This window comes from Xenopus tropicalis, chromosome 2 (assembly GCF_000004195.4).
Source record: "Xenopus tropicalis strain Nigerian chromosome 2, UCB_Xtro_10.0, whole genome shotgun sequence".
Taxonomy (NCBI): Eukaryota; Metazoa; Chordata; class Amphibia; order Anura; family Pipidae; genus Xenopus; species Xenopus tropicalis.
Genome location: NC_030678.2, coordinates 126,574,024 through 126,591,052, shown reverse-complemented (window position 1 = coordinate 126,591,052; position 17,029 = coordinate 126,574,024). Strand labels below are relative to the sequence as shown.

The 17,029-nt window shown below is 36.4% G+C and overlaps 1 protein-coding gene across 15 annotated transcripts in view; it reads left to right on the top strand.

Moving 5' to 3' along the window:
• lmo7 (LIM domain 7 protein) overlaps positions 1-17,029 on the top strand; it is a 115,994-nt gene that overhangs the window by 71,522 nt on the left and 27,443 nt on the right. For 10 of the 15 annotated variants that reach the window (XM_031897096.1, XM_031897099.1, XM_031897097.1 and 7 more), the window contains exons 6-17: positions 2,036-2,066; positions 3,291-3,404; positions 4,399-4,597; positions 4,868-5,120; positions 5,472-5,651; positions 5,928-6,215; positions 6,589-6,747; positions 7,007-7,687; positions 8,366-8,395; positions 12,802-12,919; positions 13,991-14,133; positions 15,527-16,151. In XM_031897096.1, coding sequence (XP_031752956.1) covers positions 2,036-2,066; positions 3,291-3,404; positions 4,399-4,597; positions 4,868-5,120; positions 5,472-5,651; positions 5,928-6,215; positions 6,589-6,747; positions 7,007-7,687; positions 8,366-8,395; positions 12,802-12,919; positions 13,991-14,133; positions 15,527-16,151 — 2,821 coding nt within the window. The remainder of the gene's footprint in view (positions 1-2,035; positions 2,067-3,290; positions 3,405-4,398; positions 4,598-4,867; positions 5,121-5,471; positions 5,652-5,927; positions 6,216-6,588; positions 6,748-7,006; positions 7,688-8,365; positions 8,396-12,801; positions 12,920-13,990; positions 14,134-15,526; positions 16,152-17,029) is intronic. The other 5 variants (XM_031897103.1, XM_031897105.1, XM_031897100.1 and 2 more) reach the window with 2 other exon arrangements.

Below are 17,029 nucleotides of genomic sequence, written 5' to 3'. Positions count from 1 at the left end.
AGAGGCAAAGGCAACATATAAAGACAAGGAGACGTTACCCTTGAATTTAGCTTTCTGTAGATCATACAGATCATAAGATGGATAGTTTTGGTGATGACTGGGATGGTCTTTAACTGCTCTAGATATCTATGCAATGATTATTTTAAACCATGGATGGTTTGATGTGACTTTGGTGACAAAATTTTCAAATTGTTTTCAGGTAAAGTCCATTAGTAACATGTACACAGAGTCTTCCTTTAAATTGGAAATAATGGTTTTGTTTATTAGGCCTTTTTTTCCCCTTCTTTTAAATACTAGTGAGTACTACACCCCGATTTTCCTATGTTTTGATGTAAATAATTCTACTTATCACCTTGATTTGGTTTGTCTTATACTTCCAGGTGTGGCAGCATCTGGCAGTTGCAATTTTGTAGTTGTAACAGCTGTAGCACCAAAAGATTACCTAGAATAGTATGATGATGAGAAGGAGAAGGTCTTTAGTGGAAGAAGTTGCTCTGATAGCTTACATAAGACATAACAACAAGTATGTTTTCAGTTTCAGGTGCTGGAATGTGCCCCATGGTAACTAGACTTCATACAGACCATAACAAACTGGGCTCTCTCAGCATGGGACATTGTGTTAATCTGTGCAGTTTTGCATGGTGCTGTTAAAAGGAAGGAGTGGCATGTTTCAGCTAACTTTAGTTAAAGCAAATACATGAGCCCTGTCAGCTGGGAGAGTGAAAACAAGGACCGTAGTCTTACCCATCAAATTATATTTACTTTGTAAATTAGGTGAAAAAATGTTTCACATTCATAGTTTACAAAACCCTCTGTGAGATTATCCAAGAATGTTGAGATCTACAAAGGCTAAAACTGCTGTCTCTCATGCTGGCTGTCTCAGAATATTGTGATTTTAAAATGTTGATCTACATCTAGAAATGCTCCCACGCTTTATATGAACCTAAAAGGGAAAGGAACGCTCCATGTCAGCTGTTGACTTGTTTTTAACAGCTTTTGTTCTATTTTCTATGTACAGTAAATAGAAAAATAAATGGCAAAATGTTTTAGTTGGGCACCAGTTCTATTATAAATTTCATGTGGCAAAAAATAGCTTAACAGATCTGAATACTATCCAGCTACTTAATAACAGAGGGCCATATTTTCAAAGGTTATTGTTTGGATCAGTATCTTGCCCAGCCCTAGCCAGATATAAGTTGGCATGGTAGTGATTCTAACCCTATACACAAGGGCCAGTAAGCTGCCAAATCATTGAGACCATGCACAATATTCCAAAAACTAAATTTATTGTTCAAAGCAACCAAAAAGGCATCCATATAAGCCACTAAACAATTGTAACTTAAAATTTAAAGGCCCGAAAATTCTTTCACTTTTTCGAAACGATCCCCGCTCGGGTCTGCTTTGTGATAATGTCACTTCTGGTTTCTAGCAGCAGCACTTCCTATTTAATGGTGGTCTGCGGTACATCAATTGACTTGCGGATGAGGCAGTTGTGGGTCGGGTTGGGTAGTGGGTAAAGCAGGTTTCAGATCGGATCTGGGTTTGAATTATTAGTTTTGCGCAGAACTTGTATCAGAAGGGGTTTTGTACTGGAACAAGATACTTTACTACTAAACATTATTATTATTATTAACATTTATTTATAAAGCGCCAACATATTCCGCAGCGCTGTACAATAAGTGGGTTTCATACATTGGACATACAGAGTAACATATAAAGCAATCAATAACCAATACAAGAGGTGAAGAGGGCCCTGCCCAAAAGAGCTTACAATCTAAACATCTATAGCACTATTTCAATTAGATAATGTCTGCATGTATATTTCAAAACTATGTCTTGAGAGGTACTGTGGGAATAATGGGCGTGCACCTTTAATTAGATCTGCTTGTTCCAAACCAACAAAATCATAGTTTAATTTGGTTGTGTTTCTTATGGGACTATGCCATCCTTTTCTTTTATAACGCATTTTTTATTATTCTGTAGCACAGCATTTCTTTATTATCTTTTTTTTTATTTATTTATTCTTGTTTTTCAGGCCAGAAGAGACTGACAGAAGATTAAAAAATGTATGTATATGGTTTATTAGTTACTTTTCTGCAGTAAATCCAAATATTTTTTGTGTGTAAACATGCACAAAGAAATGCAAAAAAACCCCAAACATTATATAATATAATATAATGTCCCCTGGAGGGACCATGACAAAAGAGCATGAAATGTCATTTCTGCTAGAATAGAGGATTGTAACTTGAAATCATTGGTAGAGGTCACAGGAAGCAAGGCAACAGCCCCTTGCCATAAATTGTAAAAAAAAAAAAAAAAGTATGCGCTCACATTTAACTCAGGATTTAGCAACCTAATAAGTTACCTGTCAAAGCAGAATGATGTTCAAGGCCATAGAGTTATGGTGTCGGAACTAACTGTTGCCTATCTGCATATGAAATGTATGAATGTTGCCTATCTGCATATGAAATGTATGAAATTATAGAACAGGTATGGAACTTGTTATACAGAATGCTCAGGACCTACATTTTTTGTTTTCCGAGTCTACTGAAAAATCATTTCAACATTAAATAAACCCAATAGGATTGTTTTGCCTCTTCATTATATCGTAGTTCGGATCAAGTGCAAGTTACTGTTTTATTATCACAGAAAAAAAGGAAAATTTTTTTTCAAAATTAGAATTATTTTTTTATACTGGAGTCTGAGAGATGGCCTTCTGTTATTCGAACTTTCTGGATAACAAGTTTCCGGATAATGGGTCCCATCTGTATTGTTCATTTTGGAATATAAGGTACCTCTCTGAATATTAATTAAGGATTAGTGTGGGTCATATATAGAATGACTTATTTTACACCAATGCAAAACCTATAGTCTCTGCATTTGTCTGAAAAGGCATTGTGAATGATATTGTAAATAGACCCTTAGGGGCAGATTTATCAAAATGTGATATTAGAGTTTAATAAAAAAAAAAAACTCACCCACTTTCTATTCATTCCCATGGTATTTTAAGAAGCCTATTTTTCAATTGGTGATATCAATCTGATATCGCCACCTCATTGGTGTATGACCACCTTAACAGTGGGAAGTGTTATAAGTAGCTCTTGTCAGCCAGTTCCTTGGAAACTTGTGCCAGCACATTCAATTGATATTTGTAATGTAAATAATGTATAATCATTGTAAAGAGCCGCAGGGTATGTCATTTTAGTTGATGAGGGAATTGGTAAAATCTTCAAATTTGGCAAATAACCTGCTATTTAGTAATTATTGTTGCATTTGTTTTTTTTCTTCAGGTTCTGATTACTTTGTATTGGCTTGGAAGGAAAGCACAAAGTGATTCATATTATAATGGTCCTTACCTGAATCTAAAGGCTTTTGAAGGATTATTGGGGCAAACATTGATTAAGGTATAAACATCTATGCTTGTCCCATAAAAGAATTCAATGTTAGTTGAAGGCAAATAATCATAAAAAGTTTTACCATTTGAGCTCTCCAGAGAAATTATTTAAGGGTGGGCAGTGCTCCATTTGTGGCTAATAAAATCTGTCAGACTGACCTGTAACTTTTATGTTATAACTATATAATTGTTATCTTAACATCAGAGTTTCTTGATCCTAACCCATGATCCACAGTTTAAGAGCGTTAGTTACTTATTAAAAAATAGTTTTGCAGAAAAAAAGTGCATGCTTTCTTACAGTTTCTAAAAAGTAACCTTTTTTTAATTTAAAATGACTGTCTAATTTTAGCCTTTTCTAATCAGTCATGCTACATTGCACTTGGTTAGGAATTTTGGGTTAAATTTCTGGTCTTGCAGCTTTGCATTAAAGTTGAAAACAAAAATAGGCCGTAAAGAAAGGTGTGCCAGAGAAATGAAACTGTGTTACCTAATCCTGTATGTTAGGGCTGATATGCATGCAGACTGGTTTCATACACACCTTACCAAACAGACACTCGGTGCTAGTTGAAGGGCTTTCAGATTGCTATGCCTGTGAGTCATAGTTTAGTTCCAGAAAACAATATGTGCAAAAGAATTCTTGATTTGATTGATTTCTTAAGCTATTGTGTCATCCCTTTATTTGCTATTATGTCATCCCTTTATTTGTGTGGGTTTTGGATTTGCATAGGAGGAGAGGCTTGTTAGTGCTAGGAAAGGTAAAAGTATTTTGTAGGCAACCGAAGTCATTTAAAGGACAATTTGCTTAAAATTCACTTAATTGTAGATATTTAATTCTTTTTGTCATTTAGCATTTAATATTTTTTGTAATGTTTTTGAACTATAAATGGTGCTTCCTCAACGTAACATTTTTTCCTGCTGCAGACTAACTCATGCTGTTTGTCTTCGCATATTCTGTGAAGAATCTGAAAATCAATACTGACGTTCACACTTGTTCTGTAATTTAGGCACTTGAGGAATCCACCAGCTCCAAACGAAGTGGCAGAGATAGTGGTTGTAGTGATTTGTGGTACAGTGAACAAAGAGACAGTCTTACGTCACCCCCTATACATAAAAGAGACGACTCCTGGGACAGTTTGGACTCTTTTGGTTCCAAGTCTTATACAAGTTTCTCATCAGACACAACCATTAAAGGGAGCAGTGAAGGTATGTTCCTGAGCTTACTGTACAGTATTGTTTTTTCTGGTATTGGAAGTATACTTCATAATACTCGAGTATCTTTCATTCCTTTCTACTATAAAAATGAATTTGTTATACAATGGCTTGGATTCTGATTACAAACACCAGTATCATGGCAACAGTCATGAAAGGCTTTTTCATATACACTGCTAGTTTAGAAGGTATGTGATATTGTTTTGAGAGCAGATGATTTTCTTCTGTGATTGCTAAAACATGTTTTTTTTAACCTGTTTACAGGTGGAGAAAGTGAGACAGAATCTGAACTTACCGACAAAATGCAGGACAGCAGCAAAGACGACATGTCCTACCGTAGGTTGTCAGCGATGGAGCCTAAAGCGACCACAACTTTTAATAAGTTTCTACCAAATAAAGTCAAACAGTTCAATTACATGCCAGCACCGCTCAGAAAAAAGCGTATAGACAAAAATGAGGACAACAGGAGGAGCTGGGCAAGCCCAGTTTTCACTGAGCCAGATGGAACATTTTCCAGGTAGTGTAATGCAGTCCTTTGGCCTACTAACGTCTTTATTTGCAGACAATACTTTGCATTTTGTTTCTGATGCATTTTTCTTTCAGGTAGAAGCTAAGAATAATTTATGCTCACAGATTATTTGTATATTGCTATAGCTTAACTCTATTCAGGGATACATGTTTATGTTAAGCTATTCATTTTTCATGTCTGTAAAAGTCATCATGACCCTTTTTTCTTTTTTTTTTTTTTTAATCTGTGTGGAACATATTGCTATAACGTTAAGTCCTTTCAGCTATACATGTGCATGGTAAGCCATCATGTAAGTCATCATGTTTGTAAAACTTCATCATGGACTTCCTCTTTTTCAAGCAATTCGGACTCTGAGGATGATGGGCCACTGCCGGATTTGGTGCTTGATGATTTTGCACAGAGAAAATTTCATTTAAACAACAAGTCACCTATTTCTACCACCTCTGGTCATTTTTTAAAATGTCAAAATCACCTTTTAAGTAAGGTTATGCCACCCACCTCTCAGACACTGCCACACAGGTTAGAAACTGCAACATTTGCTTTGCTAGGTATGAATTGATACGAACCTTTGCCAGCTATAAATTGATAGAAATCTTTCCATTAAATACTTTCAAATTAATCTAACAAGCAAATATCCCACTAACATGTTTGTTCTTGGCAAATTAACCATGTACAGCATCAAGAGGAACTAATTATTGGACAGCTCTTATGGGCATCTGCATTTAAGCATGCTGAGAATGCTATTTAATGTAGACAGGGGAAATATGCTAACTGGATGGGTGTTTTGTATATTAGCCAAGACCAGAAAACTGATGGACAGAAGCAAACTAAAACTGTGTTAAAGGATTCCTTTGAATACTCCAGTCTGACATCAGATGAAGATGACGACTTTACAAGAGATGTTCCAAATATTGTGAATGATGATTTATATGTAAGAAAAGTTGGCGTGCCTGCTCCTCAGTCCAAGACTTCATTTGATATGTTTTTGCCCAATTTCTCTGCACAAGAGGATGATCAACTTAGAAAGCAAATTCGAAAAGGAATGTGTTCAAGACCCTGGTACAATGAGTTTCAGGGTTTCAGGTTTGTCCTGCATGGCTTGTTTAATTCATTGAAGAAATGCTTCTAATGGGAGAGCTGAGAATTTGAGCCAGTCAATATTTATAAAAACATGTTAATAATTCTACTCACATCTTGTAGTGTTCAGTGTGACATACTGTTCTCCACTGAACTTTATTCTCTCATTGAGGCAACGTAGAGGCATACATTTATTGTAATTGTATTTAACTCTTTGTGTGCTCATTTTAAGTTTGGCTTAAGTGATTACAAAAATTGTCAAACACGGCACACAATTCATAAACAGATATTTTATTTTACCAGCATTAATTGGTTTCCTCGCACTTTAAAGTTTTTTTCCTTTTCCTAATTCCCTTAATTTCGTATAATTAAAATACAGTAAGAATTCTGCGCAGAATTTCAGCTTTCTGTTGACATCTGGCCATGGGTCAGCTTTGACGGAAAATGTTGATTCAGCATTGAACAGAGATCCTGTTTCACAGTCCTCCTCATGCACAAAAAAGGACATGGATGACACAGATGCATCCGAAAAACCAAGGTGCATAAATTGCATGATTTGCATGGTTGACCTATTTTACCTTTGGGAATTTCGGTCATTTTATAAAATGTATTTTATTTTTGCACCATTCTGCCCAATCAGAAAGATGCTAGATTTTATTACAATTTTCAGCATGCTTTTCTGTTTAAATATCCTTTATTTTAAAAGAATTTATCAATAGTTTTCATGATTAACTGTCCATGTAACTGCTTCTCATGGGTTCCTTTCCATTTTATCTCCATATTTTTGGCTACTTCAGTCAATTTTTATTACTTCAGGCGCTACAAAAGATGTCATATGATGCCTTGACATCTAAAACAAAAAGTGACCCTACATCTGGTCCTAGAGTTGTTACTTCCTGTCAGAAGCCAAGCAATCAGAATGAAGACACCATGGAAATGTTGCCCAATCTACAAAATGATGATTTTTTTACACGGAAAACCAGAACCTTTCATCTCAATCAAGTTATCAACCTTGGGACTCCTTTAGTTCGTGTCTGTGAGATAGAAAAAGATATTATATGTCAATCAAAGCTGGAGGATTCAGAACTTCCAGATTTAGTGAAGGATGATATGACGATACGCAGAGTTCAGAATGAACCAAAGGAAATACATTTATCAGGTGCTCCGGACAATTACCACCCTGTGCCTTTTCCAGAGCCATGGACTCTACCAGAAAATATACAATCCAAATTCCTTTGCACTGTGACTAAAAAGCAAGAATCTGCTAAAGAGGATAAGTGTGGCGGTGTGATAAAAATGTCTGACAAACTGAAGAAAGATGATATGTTGACTAGGAAAGTAAACTTGTGTCAGACTTCCAATTCTTTAACACCAAAAAGTTTTATTCCTGGGCCCTGCAATGACAAGGACTTCAAAAAGTGGGAATGGATTAGGGAGGCCAGCAAAGCAAGGCATAAGAAAAGACTGCTGGTTGAAAGGTCAGATAGCACTTTGATGTGCTCCTGGATGTTTGCAAGTTATTAGCAGCATGCTTTTTGTTTTTTTTTTTTGTTTTTTTTAATAATTAAAACTTCCTTACCATGCTTATGAATCAGCAATTCTTAGTGGTTTTCTAGTTTTAGTAAAGAAAAAAAAAACTTTTGCTTGAATAACAAAGAGAAATATGTGAAACATGTTTGCTATTTTCTTTTAGTACACAATATGTAATCATTTCTTATGCAAATTCCACTTCTGCGTGAATGTGGCACCTATGTATGCTTTATTTGGCTATACAAAGATTAGAAAGCCATTCAGGGCTGCGCAGGTGGAGGAGGGAAGGGAGGTGGCACAGTACAAACCCTCTTGCTTTTGTACAATCGTCAGATGTTATGTTTCAGTCTGGCACATGTGTTGCCGTCAGAGAGAGCTGTTTTGGCCTAGAATGTCTTTTGATTAAACAGAACTAGGCAAACATTGCATGTCCATGGTGTGTGTTTGTTTTGTATATTTGAATCGTGTGATTGTGGTTTTTTAAGTTTTTGTTAAGACTGCAGTATTTTGGTTTGCATCCTGACTTGGCTTTTTATAACAAACTGAATTTGTTTGTATTATATATTGAGTATTGTAAATGTTTTATTCAATTTGAATTGAATGTCTATAACTATTTTGTTTCTCAGACTTAAGGAAAAGCTATCCATTAACTCAGGGTAAGTCCATACTCCATTTTTACAAGCATTATGTTGCTTCAGCTGTTTGGGCTGCGTCACATTTTGTTTGCTTTGTATAGCAAAATGGAGTCTGTGGAGGTTAAAACAGGGCAGGACAATATGTGCATGCTGCTTATAAATGCTGGGTAGGGTGGTTTTTTAATGATTTAGGAATAGAATTCTTGCTTTGCTTTAGCCAGCTTTTACTCACTTTAACAATAAAAAGTTCCAAAAAAGGCTGCTATTGACACGGTAGAAAGCAACTTTTGCTTGCGTTGTATCCAAGGGACATAATAGGCGATTCTTTTCTATGAGCAGTAACCTTGCCAGGAGAGCTTTATATTCTAACATCTGCAGCATGGCACCTATTGCTCTTTATTCACTGCTTCGGAGCTTTTAGTGTTATGCCTTTATATTTTAAACCACCATGGGTAGGCATTGTCAGATTATCTTGCCCAATTAAACAAGAGATGCATTCAAAGGTGTTTCTTGGCACAGGTTAGGGATCTATTAACTGGAAACACATTAGTCAGAAAACTGCAAAATACAGCTATGCCATTTTCCATCTTTTTTAACCAAACAATTCTAGCAATTCTAATGTTTTGAATCATTTCATTTTTTCCCTATAATAATTAAACATTACTTAAGTACTTCACTTGATTTTTAATAGTTTTTTTAAGTAGCTTTAAAGAGCCATGTAGCAAATTACAGAGAGACTTTTAGCTGGAATACCCTAGGTCCCAAGTATTCCATATCGTAGATGCCATACGTATATTGAAGTAAACCAGTGCTCATGATAATTTTTGTCATGCAAGCTTGACTTTATCAGACTTCTTACTGGCTAATTTCCTGCAAGCAGGATCCAAATTCCCCACTGAATAAAGAGGAACACAGAAATGTAGGCACTAGGTCTTTGTAACTTGTCTGTCTTCCCTATACATTCTATCATCTATTGTACTAAGAGTGAAGAATGCACAGAATTACATCAAATTCATACAGCATTCCAGCATTTTTGCCGTACTAGAAATATATTTTTACAATATAGCATTTTTAATATTTTATAATAAATTCAATCCCAGAATGTTAAAACACTTCAGACAGTTTCTATTGTCTGTTTAGAAATGTACATAATTTTCATGAAGCTATATCAATCCCAGTGTAATAACACACCACACCTTGTTAATTGTTATTGGTTTTAGCCATGCAATAATAGTTTGCAGCACAGCTCTCTTTGAAAGTCAAGTGACTTTCTTGGGAATTGAAATCCTGAATAACCTCAAACAGAACATGTTTAGTAGCGATGCAGCTGCAAAATGATAACCCTTTTATTGTATTCATACTAGAAAAATCTTTTAAATCTGTTTTGTTCTGCTTGCCCATCCATGAACACATACCCTGCCCAATAAAAACACGTAAAGTGACACCTAGACACATGTATCTAACATTATGTTGTATTTATGTCTGTTATGTAAGTGAATGATTACTGAGCAACATTCCTGGGGATGAGTTTAACAGGTTCATTCCTAAGCCCGCTCCATATTACACCTTCTCTATAAACCTCTTTACCAAAACTGCTAGTTTTGCTATTATTACTGTAGTAGCAGTCCAAATGTTTTTTTTCTTTACTCCCACCTTGCCATTTCCCAATTTGTGTTGTTTCTTTTTCTTTTGGTGGATTTGTTACCTTCATACTGGACTACTATCCAGTATACGTACCGGCTGCATTGACTGTATAATATATAATATTAATAATATATATAATATTTATTCTATGTGGTGTACTCAAGCTAAGAAAGTAAAAACAGCCAAGTGCTAAAGATATCAGAGTGATAAAAAAAAATGTCAACTTCAGCTCTCCACCACAAGCTTTTTAGTTTCACTGCGGTGCTGCTATCAGATTATTTGACAGGATATGATCCAGACTATTACATAATCAGCATATTGGCAATTTTACAGGCAGTTCACTTGTTTCCACACCCTTAGATTTTGAACATTAACATTAGGATAGCTTGTTGTGTAATGATTGTGGCAGTAATTTTTTGCTGGGGTACCTTGAAAACTTTACACAACACTGTGTTTAACCCAAGGGCTCCATTGGATCTCTCTGTATAGCTCTATATGAGGCGGTGGGGGAATATGGAAGAGTTAAAAAAAAAAAAAGTGGAGTCTGGGTCTGTACCCAGGTGGGGACCATGCATTAACCTTGATTCTTTAGTTTTGCTAATTGAAATTAATGGTTGTGTCAGCTTGCAAGGGAAAGGGTTTTCAGGAATTAAAACCTAACTAGGATTACCAAATTAATTTCATTCTTATAGTAACAGAAGACAGGCTGATGGATTTTTAATATATTATACCTATTTTCTTGCACATTTTACCTGAGGCTATATTGTATAAAGTGGCCTGCAAAGATGACCTTGTTTCTGGGCTTTTATCTACAGTCTAAGCAGTTCTAATAGCTCACACTTAAGAAAAAGTAGCGTGACAAGTGGTGCTCTGGTTCTACAGTGTTTAGATTGTTCACATTCTTTTGTACTTGAGTATTTGGTACATTATCTTAGCTAGAGGCATATATACACCTTATAACTTTTACAAGAAAAATGTTCTCTGTGTATTTGAATGACTACACTAACTTACTTGCTTACTTCACTGGAAAATATCACTGGATATATGAATTATTGTTTATATTTGTGACCTAGAAAAAGACCGTATGCTTCCATTTTCAACATGAGCTCAATGAATAAGGCTTGTGTTGAACCTGCTTTTTGACTGTTGTGACTATTGTTTTCGACTCTTGTTATATATACACAAAAATGAAAAATGAAACCAGTTTCACTATAGTACTTCCTGTCGCTTCCTGGTCCTGAAGAGCACAAGAGAAGCAGATAAAACAAACTACTAGTCCACTGAGACTGTTTGTCCCAAGGTAGAAAGGAAGGGGGGGGGGGGGGGGTGCAGTGTAAATAACCAACTTTCATAGAAGTACTTGGCAAAAAGTTTAGGAATTTTTTTTTTTTTTTTTTTAGTTTAACCCACTTATATTAGAGGCTTAAAATATCTACGTTTAGGGCTGAATCGGCAGGGAGAGGTAGCATTCCTATTGTTTCTACCTCCATATCTGACGATTCAGCCCTGAACATTAATGGAGGGAACGAACGATCTTTCCTGCGACCAGTGGTCACAGGTACACACGTGTAAGGGAAACTTGGGGATAGGACATTCCATCTTCAGGGGGGCTTTTAAACTGTGTTGCCTTTGATTTCATTAATATCTCTTTTACCATGAAAGCAGTTTATTCAGTATGCAGTAGCATACAGGAATAGGGTATATATCTTTTAAACAATTATTAAAAATATACGTTGATAAGAAGCTATGAACAAAAAGTCATAAATATGCAAAGGCCCCCATTTTAAATCATAGGGAAGGCAAATAAATAGTATACAGCGGACACACATACATGCTACAGAGGTGACCATAAACCAAAGAGATCACAATTGTCAAGATAATTTGAGTGTGGCTTGTCCTGATTAAGGTTTATTATGAAAGATAAGCCTGCCTAGCAGTATAAAGCTGTATAAAACTGCAAACATCACAGAAACCACTAGGAACAGAAAATGAATGTGAATTGCAAAAGTGCTTAGAATCCCATCCCAAGCAATTTAAATTTTTGGCATTTTTAGATACCTTTTAACTGTATGGACTATTATTATTTTTCTACAGCCTAAACATGTTAAAATGGTATTATGTTTTGCTTTTGTAGCATTACGTAGGGTGTTATCGGCACTGATTTTATACCATGCCAGAAGTTCTTTGCTGCCATAATTTGTCCCTTATGTTTTTCTCATTTAGGGACAGACTACACTTAAAAAGTGATATATTGCTTGAAATGAATATTTGCATCTAAATAAACCCGTTGCTCTGGCACACGGGGGAGATTAGTCGCCCGCGATAAAACTCCCTGTTCGCGGGCGACTAATCTCCCCGAGTTGCCTACCCCTGCCATCCCACTGGCGAACATGTAAGTCGCCGGCGGGATGGCAGACGCGGCGGGGCAATTTCAGGGATTCGCCGAAAAAGACTCGCGAGTCTTTTTCGGCGATTTGCGCGAAATCGCGCCGCCGCGTCTGCCATCCCGCCGGCGACTTACATGTTCACTGGTGGGATGGCAGGGGTAGGCAACCCGGGGAGATTAGTCGCCCGCGAACAGGGAGTTTTATCGTGGGCGACTAATCTCCCCCGTGTGCCAGAGCCCTAACTCTTTTCCTAGTACACTATTTGTTAGTCAGTGGCAGCTTGGGTAGTGTGTGAAACCCCTCCTGTTATCACAGACACAGCAGATAATGGCATTGAGAAATTCACTTGGGTTTTGATAGCACTTAAAATGCTATTTTTAATCTTTCTAATTAAAGGAGCAAGTCATTGGAAGCAATCACCGCAGATGAGCTGATTAGCAACAGACAAGTTCGCTTTGAAGAATTGCAGAAGATAAGAACTCAGCTACAGGACCAGGATCAGAAGTGGCAGGATGTGAGTGTTTAAAAATACGCATGAAGGCAGTTAATGGAACATTAGACATACTGCATAATTACATGGTGGTCTATACAGAAGGGTCAGCAAAACTTGACACCATTCCTTTTTTACTATTATGAACTCTGCTAATAATTATATAGGATAGCTGCAATATATTTTTCACATTATTTTATGGTGACAATTTCCATTTAAATGGTCTCAGGGGATTTTGTAATTCACATCCTGTTATATTACCTAAATATGATGGTACGCTGCTATGATGGCATTGACTGGTCTTTCAGTATGAAATCTGCATATTTGATGATTTGATTTGCACACAGTCTTCACTTACCATAGGCCTACCATATCACCTCTCCTGCTTACTACCCATTCCCTAACTAGCACATCTACACGATATGGTTGCAGAAGTAGGCTGCAATGTGACTCTATATTTACCATTTTTCCTATAGCAGGCGATAAAGACATGCAAAGTTATATTAATGGGGCCCTAGGCACGGTAGTGCCTCAGACATACCTGGTAGAGCTGGAGCTGTATACAGTGCAACCAGTAGGTGGAGCCTCTGAAATCAGAATTAAGTGATGCAATTGGATTCACGATCCCAATGCATCTGCAGCATTCATTTTACAGCTTCTGGGTCCAGCCCCTGACATTAGGCTGGCCCTAGGCTAGAACTTAGGGCCCTAATGGGTAATCCAACCCCTGAGGACAAGGCTGGCCTGTGCTCAGAACTTTGGTGAAATGTTTCTCTTCAGATTAAATTACTATACCATGCACTAAGTGGTTCCTTTTATATATAACCTTCTCTCTGACCCCTATTAAAGCTAAATGAAAAATAGTGTTGATAATATCAAGTATTGCATGTAAAACTAATGACCAAGTCTAGTTGTTAAAGCTCTTGCAATAAAACATCTAATTGCTGTAATATTATTTTTAGAATTAACATTTATAAACCTTTTATGCATACTTGTGACTAAATAGTTTCATAGCTGGTGACATTATGTGAATAAGTCTGTCTTTGTATTCTAAAACCAAATTATTTTGGTTTATTTGTGTAATATAATTCCCAGGATTTAGCAAAATGGAAGAGTCGACGGAAAAGCTTCACTTCAGATATGCAGAAGAAGAAAGAAGAGAGAGAAGAGTTGGAAAAGATATCATATGAAAGTCCAGAGCGAACATACAAAACATTCCGAGAGATGCAACAGGAGAGGTAGGCACAGGAGTTTTGGGAAGGATTGAAAAAGCAGTGTATGTCTGGACCAAACAAAAAAAATTGAAGTGCGGCAATAAGTTGAGAGATACAATTTTTCAAATCTTATATATACCCATAGCCTTTTTTTGTTCCCCTTGCTTCAGTTGTTCATTTAATTTAAATACATTCTTGTAAAGCACTTGGCACACATGACAGTGCTCTTGGTTGTGGATAATCATCTTAGAACATGTCAATATTCTGTTTGCCATGCCAAATACTATGGTGTGCCTGGCACTTCTATTACTAGTAATCTATACTGTGTGATGCCACATAGTGCCAAATTACATTGATAGAATAGCATGGGATCAAAGCAATAATAGAATATGTGATAAATACAAAAATACATTTACATTTAAGATTAAAGGGGCGGTATACACCCCTTTTCAACATTAGCTGAATGTTAGCTTGTTCTGAACATACTTTTTGCCTATTGTTTCATTAATGAATATCTATGCTTTCTGGTAGTTCTGGAACTAAACAGGAATAGGAAGCCAATTTCACTTTAGTACTTCCTGTCACTTTCTGATTCCGCAGAACTTTAAAATAGCTGGTAAAACTAATTACCAAAACAGAAGGTAAAATGTTATTTTAACACAAGACCTATTTATTGTGATCACTTTAAATAAAGGTGTTTTTAGGCCTATACTGTCCATTTAAGTGTTGAGACAAGAGGAAGGAGGTCACTGCCTTATAGAGTTGACAGTCTAGGTCAGGGGTCCCCAGCATTTTTTAGCTGTGTGCAACATTTAAATATAAAAAATGTTAGAGAGCAACAAAGCATGAAAACCTTACTAGGGGTGGCCAGTAAGTGCAGCGATTGGTTATGTTGTAGCCCCAGGTGGACTGGCAGACTACAGGAGGCTCTGTGTGGCATTATACATGGGTTTATGCCTCGAAAACTTGCCTCTAAGTCAGAAATTCAAAACTGAGCACCTGCTCTGAGGCCACTGGGGGCAACATCAAAGGGGTTGGTGAGCAACATGTTGCTCGTAAGCCTCTAGTTGGATGTGTAACATACAGACACAAATAGGAGGCTATACAGCATCTCTGTATAGGAAAAACCCTAATCTAAACTCTGAAATGTTTATATGAGAATGTCCAGTTACGAATGTAGAATATCAGGAAAAGTTACTGTTGCCTATTCAAGAAATGATATGATACTGACTTATTGTGTCTTTTATATACAGTTGTATAAAATTAACTGTGATTCACTAGTTAGGGAAACGCTAGTTTAAAATTAATTTTTTCCCCAGAACTTATTAAATATAAATATTCTGCTTTCTGAATTCCAGGTAAATCAATTTATATTGTAATATATATTAGTATTCACCTTTCATTATTTTGTGCAAAGGGAAACCCGAAATCAAGATAATTATTACATGAGCAAAGAAAGTTCAGAAGACAGGAAAATGTACTCTTCCAATGATGATGTTTTTGGTGATGCACCTTCAAAGCGTATGCTGGAAAGAAGCTATACTGTTGCAGTAGAAGCCCCCTATTCCATGGGTAAGGGCACATCCAGTGTCCAAAACAAGGAAAACGACAGAGGTGTAATATCCGAACTGCTTCCAACATCTAATTCTACATTTGAAACAGATGGAACTTACTCTTCAAAGGCAAATACCAGTTACGTCGAGCAGGGCCCAGAAAATTCTAATACCAAAACATCCAGATCGCTATTTGAAAGAACTTACACAGTGGAATCCGGCGCACCTTACAGCAATAAGAAAGAAACAATTCATTCCATCACAAGTTATGAAAAGCAAGACAATGGCCCACCTATGAATTCCAGTAGCCTGCTAGGCGAGCAGCATTCTTACAGCTCCTTTGTTACAGAAAGTAAACCTATTCCAGGTTTAGCTTCTTTGCCAAGGAGTTACCAGAAAAATGATACTTCAAGAATAACGTCAGTAGTTACCCCCAGGCCATTTGGAATCCAGTCAAAGGGAATCACGTCACTTCCTAGATCTTTCACAGTAAGGAAAACCAGTTTGTTTGTTTTTTTTTATGTAAAATATTGGTTGGAAACTGATATTAATTTGATATTAATGGTTTATATAGCTAAGAGTATTGGCCTGAAAATCTAAGCTTCAAAATGGTTAAACTTAATATCGACAGTTGTATATATTTGCTAACGTTAACTCTGCTTTTTCTTTGTTGAATCATTTAGCATTCATTTCAAACCATTTAAAAAATAATTGTTTTACATAACTCACACCTTATCTCAGTAAAGGACAACACTGAGCCTCCAATTGTTGTTGAAGTACAGCTTTTTTAACTGGTATATATTCATGAAAGTATTCCTTCCTAGAAGTTGTTAAAACTGTGTACTTCATTGGCCAAAATATTATAGAAGAATGTTCTGAATCCATTATACAGCCCTTTGTTTAACATATCATAAAATCATGGATGTGTGAACCAAATCTCATAAAAGGACATGTTTCACATTATTTGCTGCTCAAATAGATTTCTGCTCCAACCTAACTCCTCCCTGGAAGAGGGAGGGTTTATTAGATGTATATGGACACCTAGAAATGAAAGGTCTTTTATAAAGTATTTAAGGTGCAGTGATACAGAATAAGCTTCTACCGGGACCTAGTTGCTTTGTATGTTGAGTTCCCTACATATACACCTTTTGTTTGCCTCTCACACAAAGGAACCCACCCTCCTAATAGCTGGTAGATACAGGTATGGGACCTGTTATTTGAAGTTCTCAGCACACGGGCTTTTTTGGATAAGGGACCTTTCTGTAATTTAGAACTCAATACCTTAAGTCTGCGAAAAAAAGTCATTTAAACATTACATTTACCCAATAGAATTGTTTTGTCCCCAATAAGAATTTATTATATCTTTA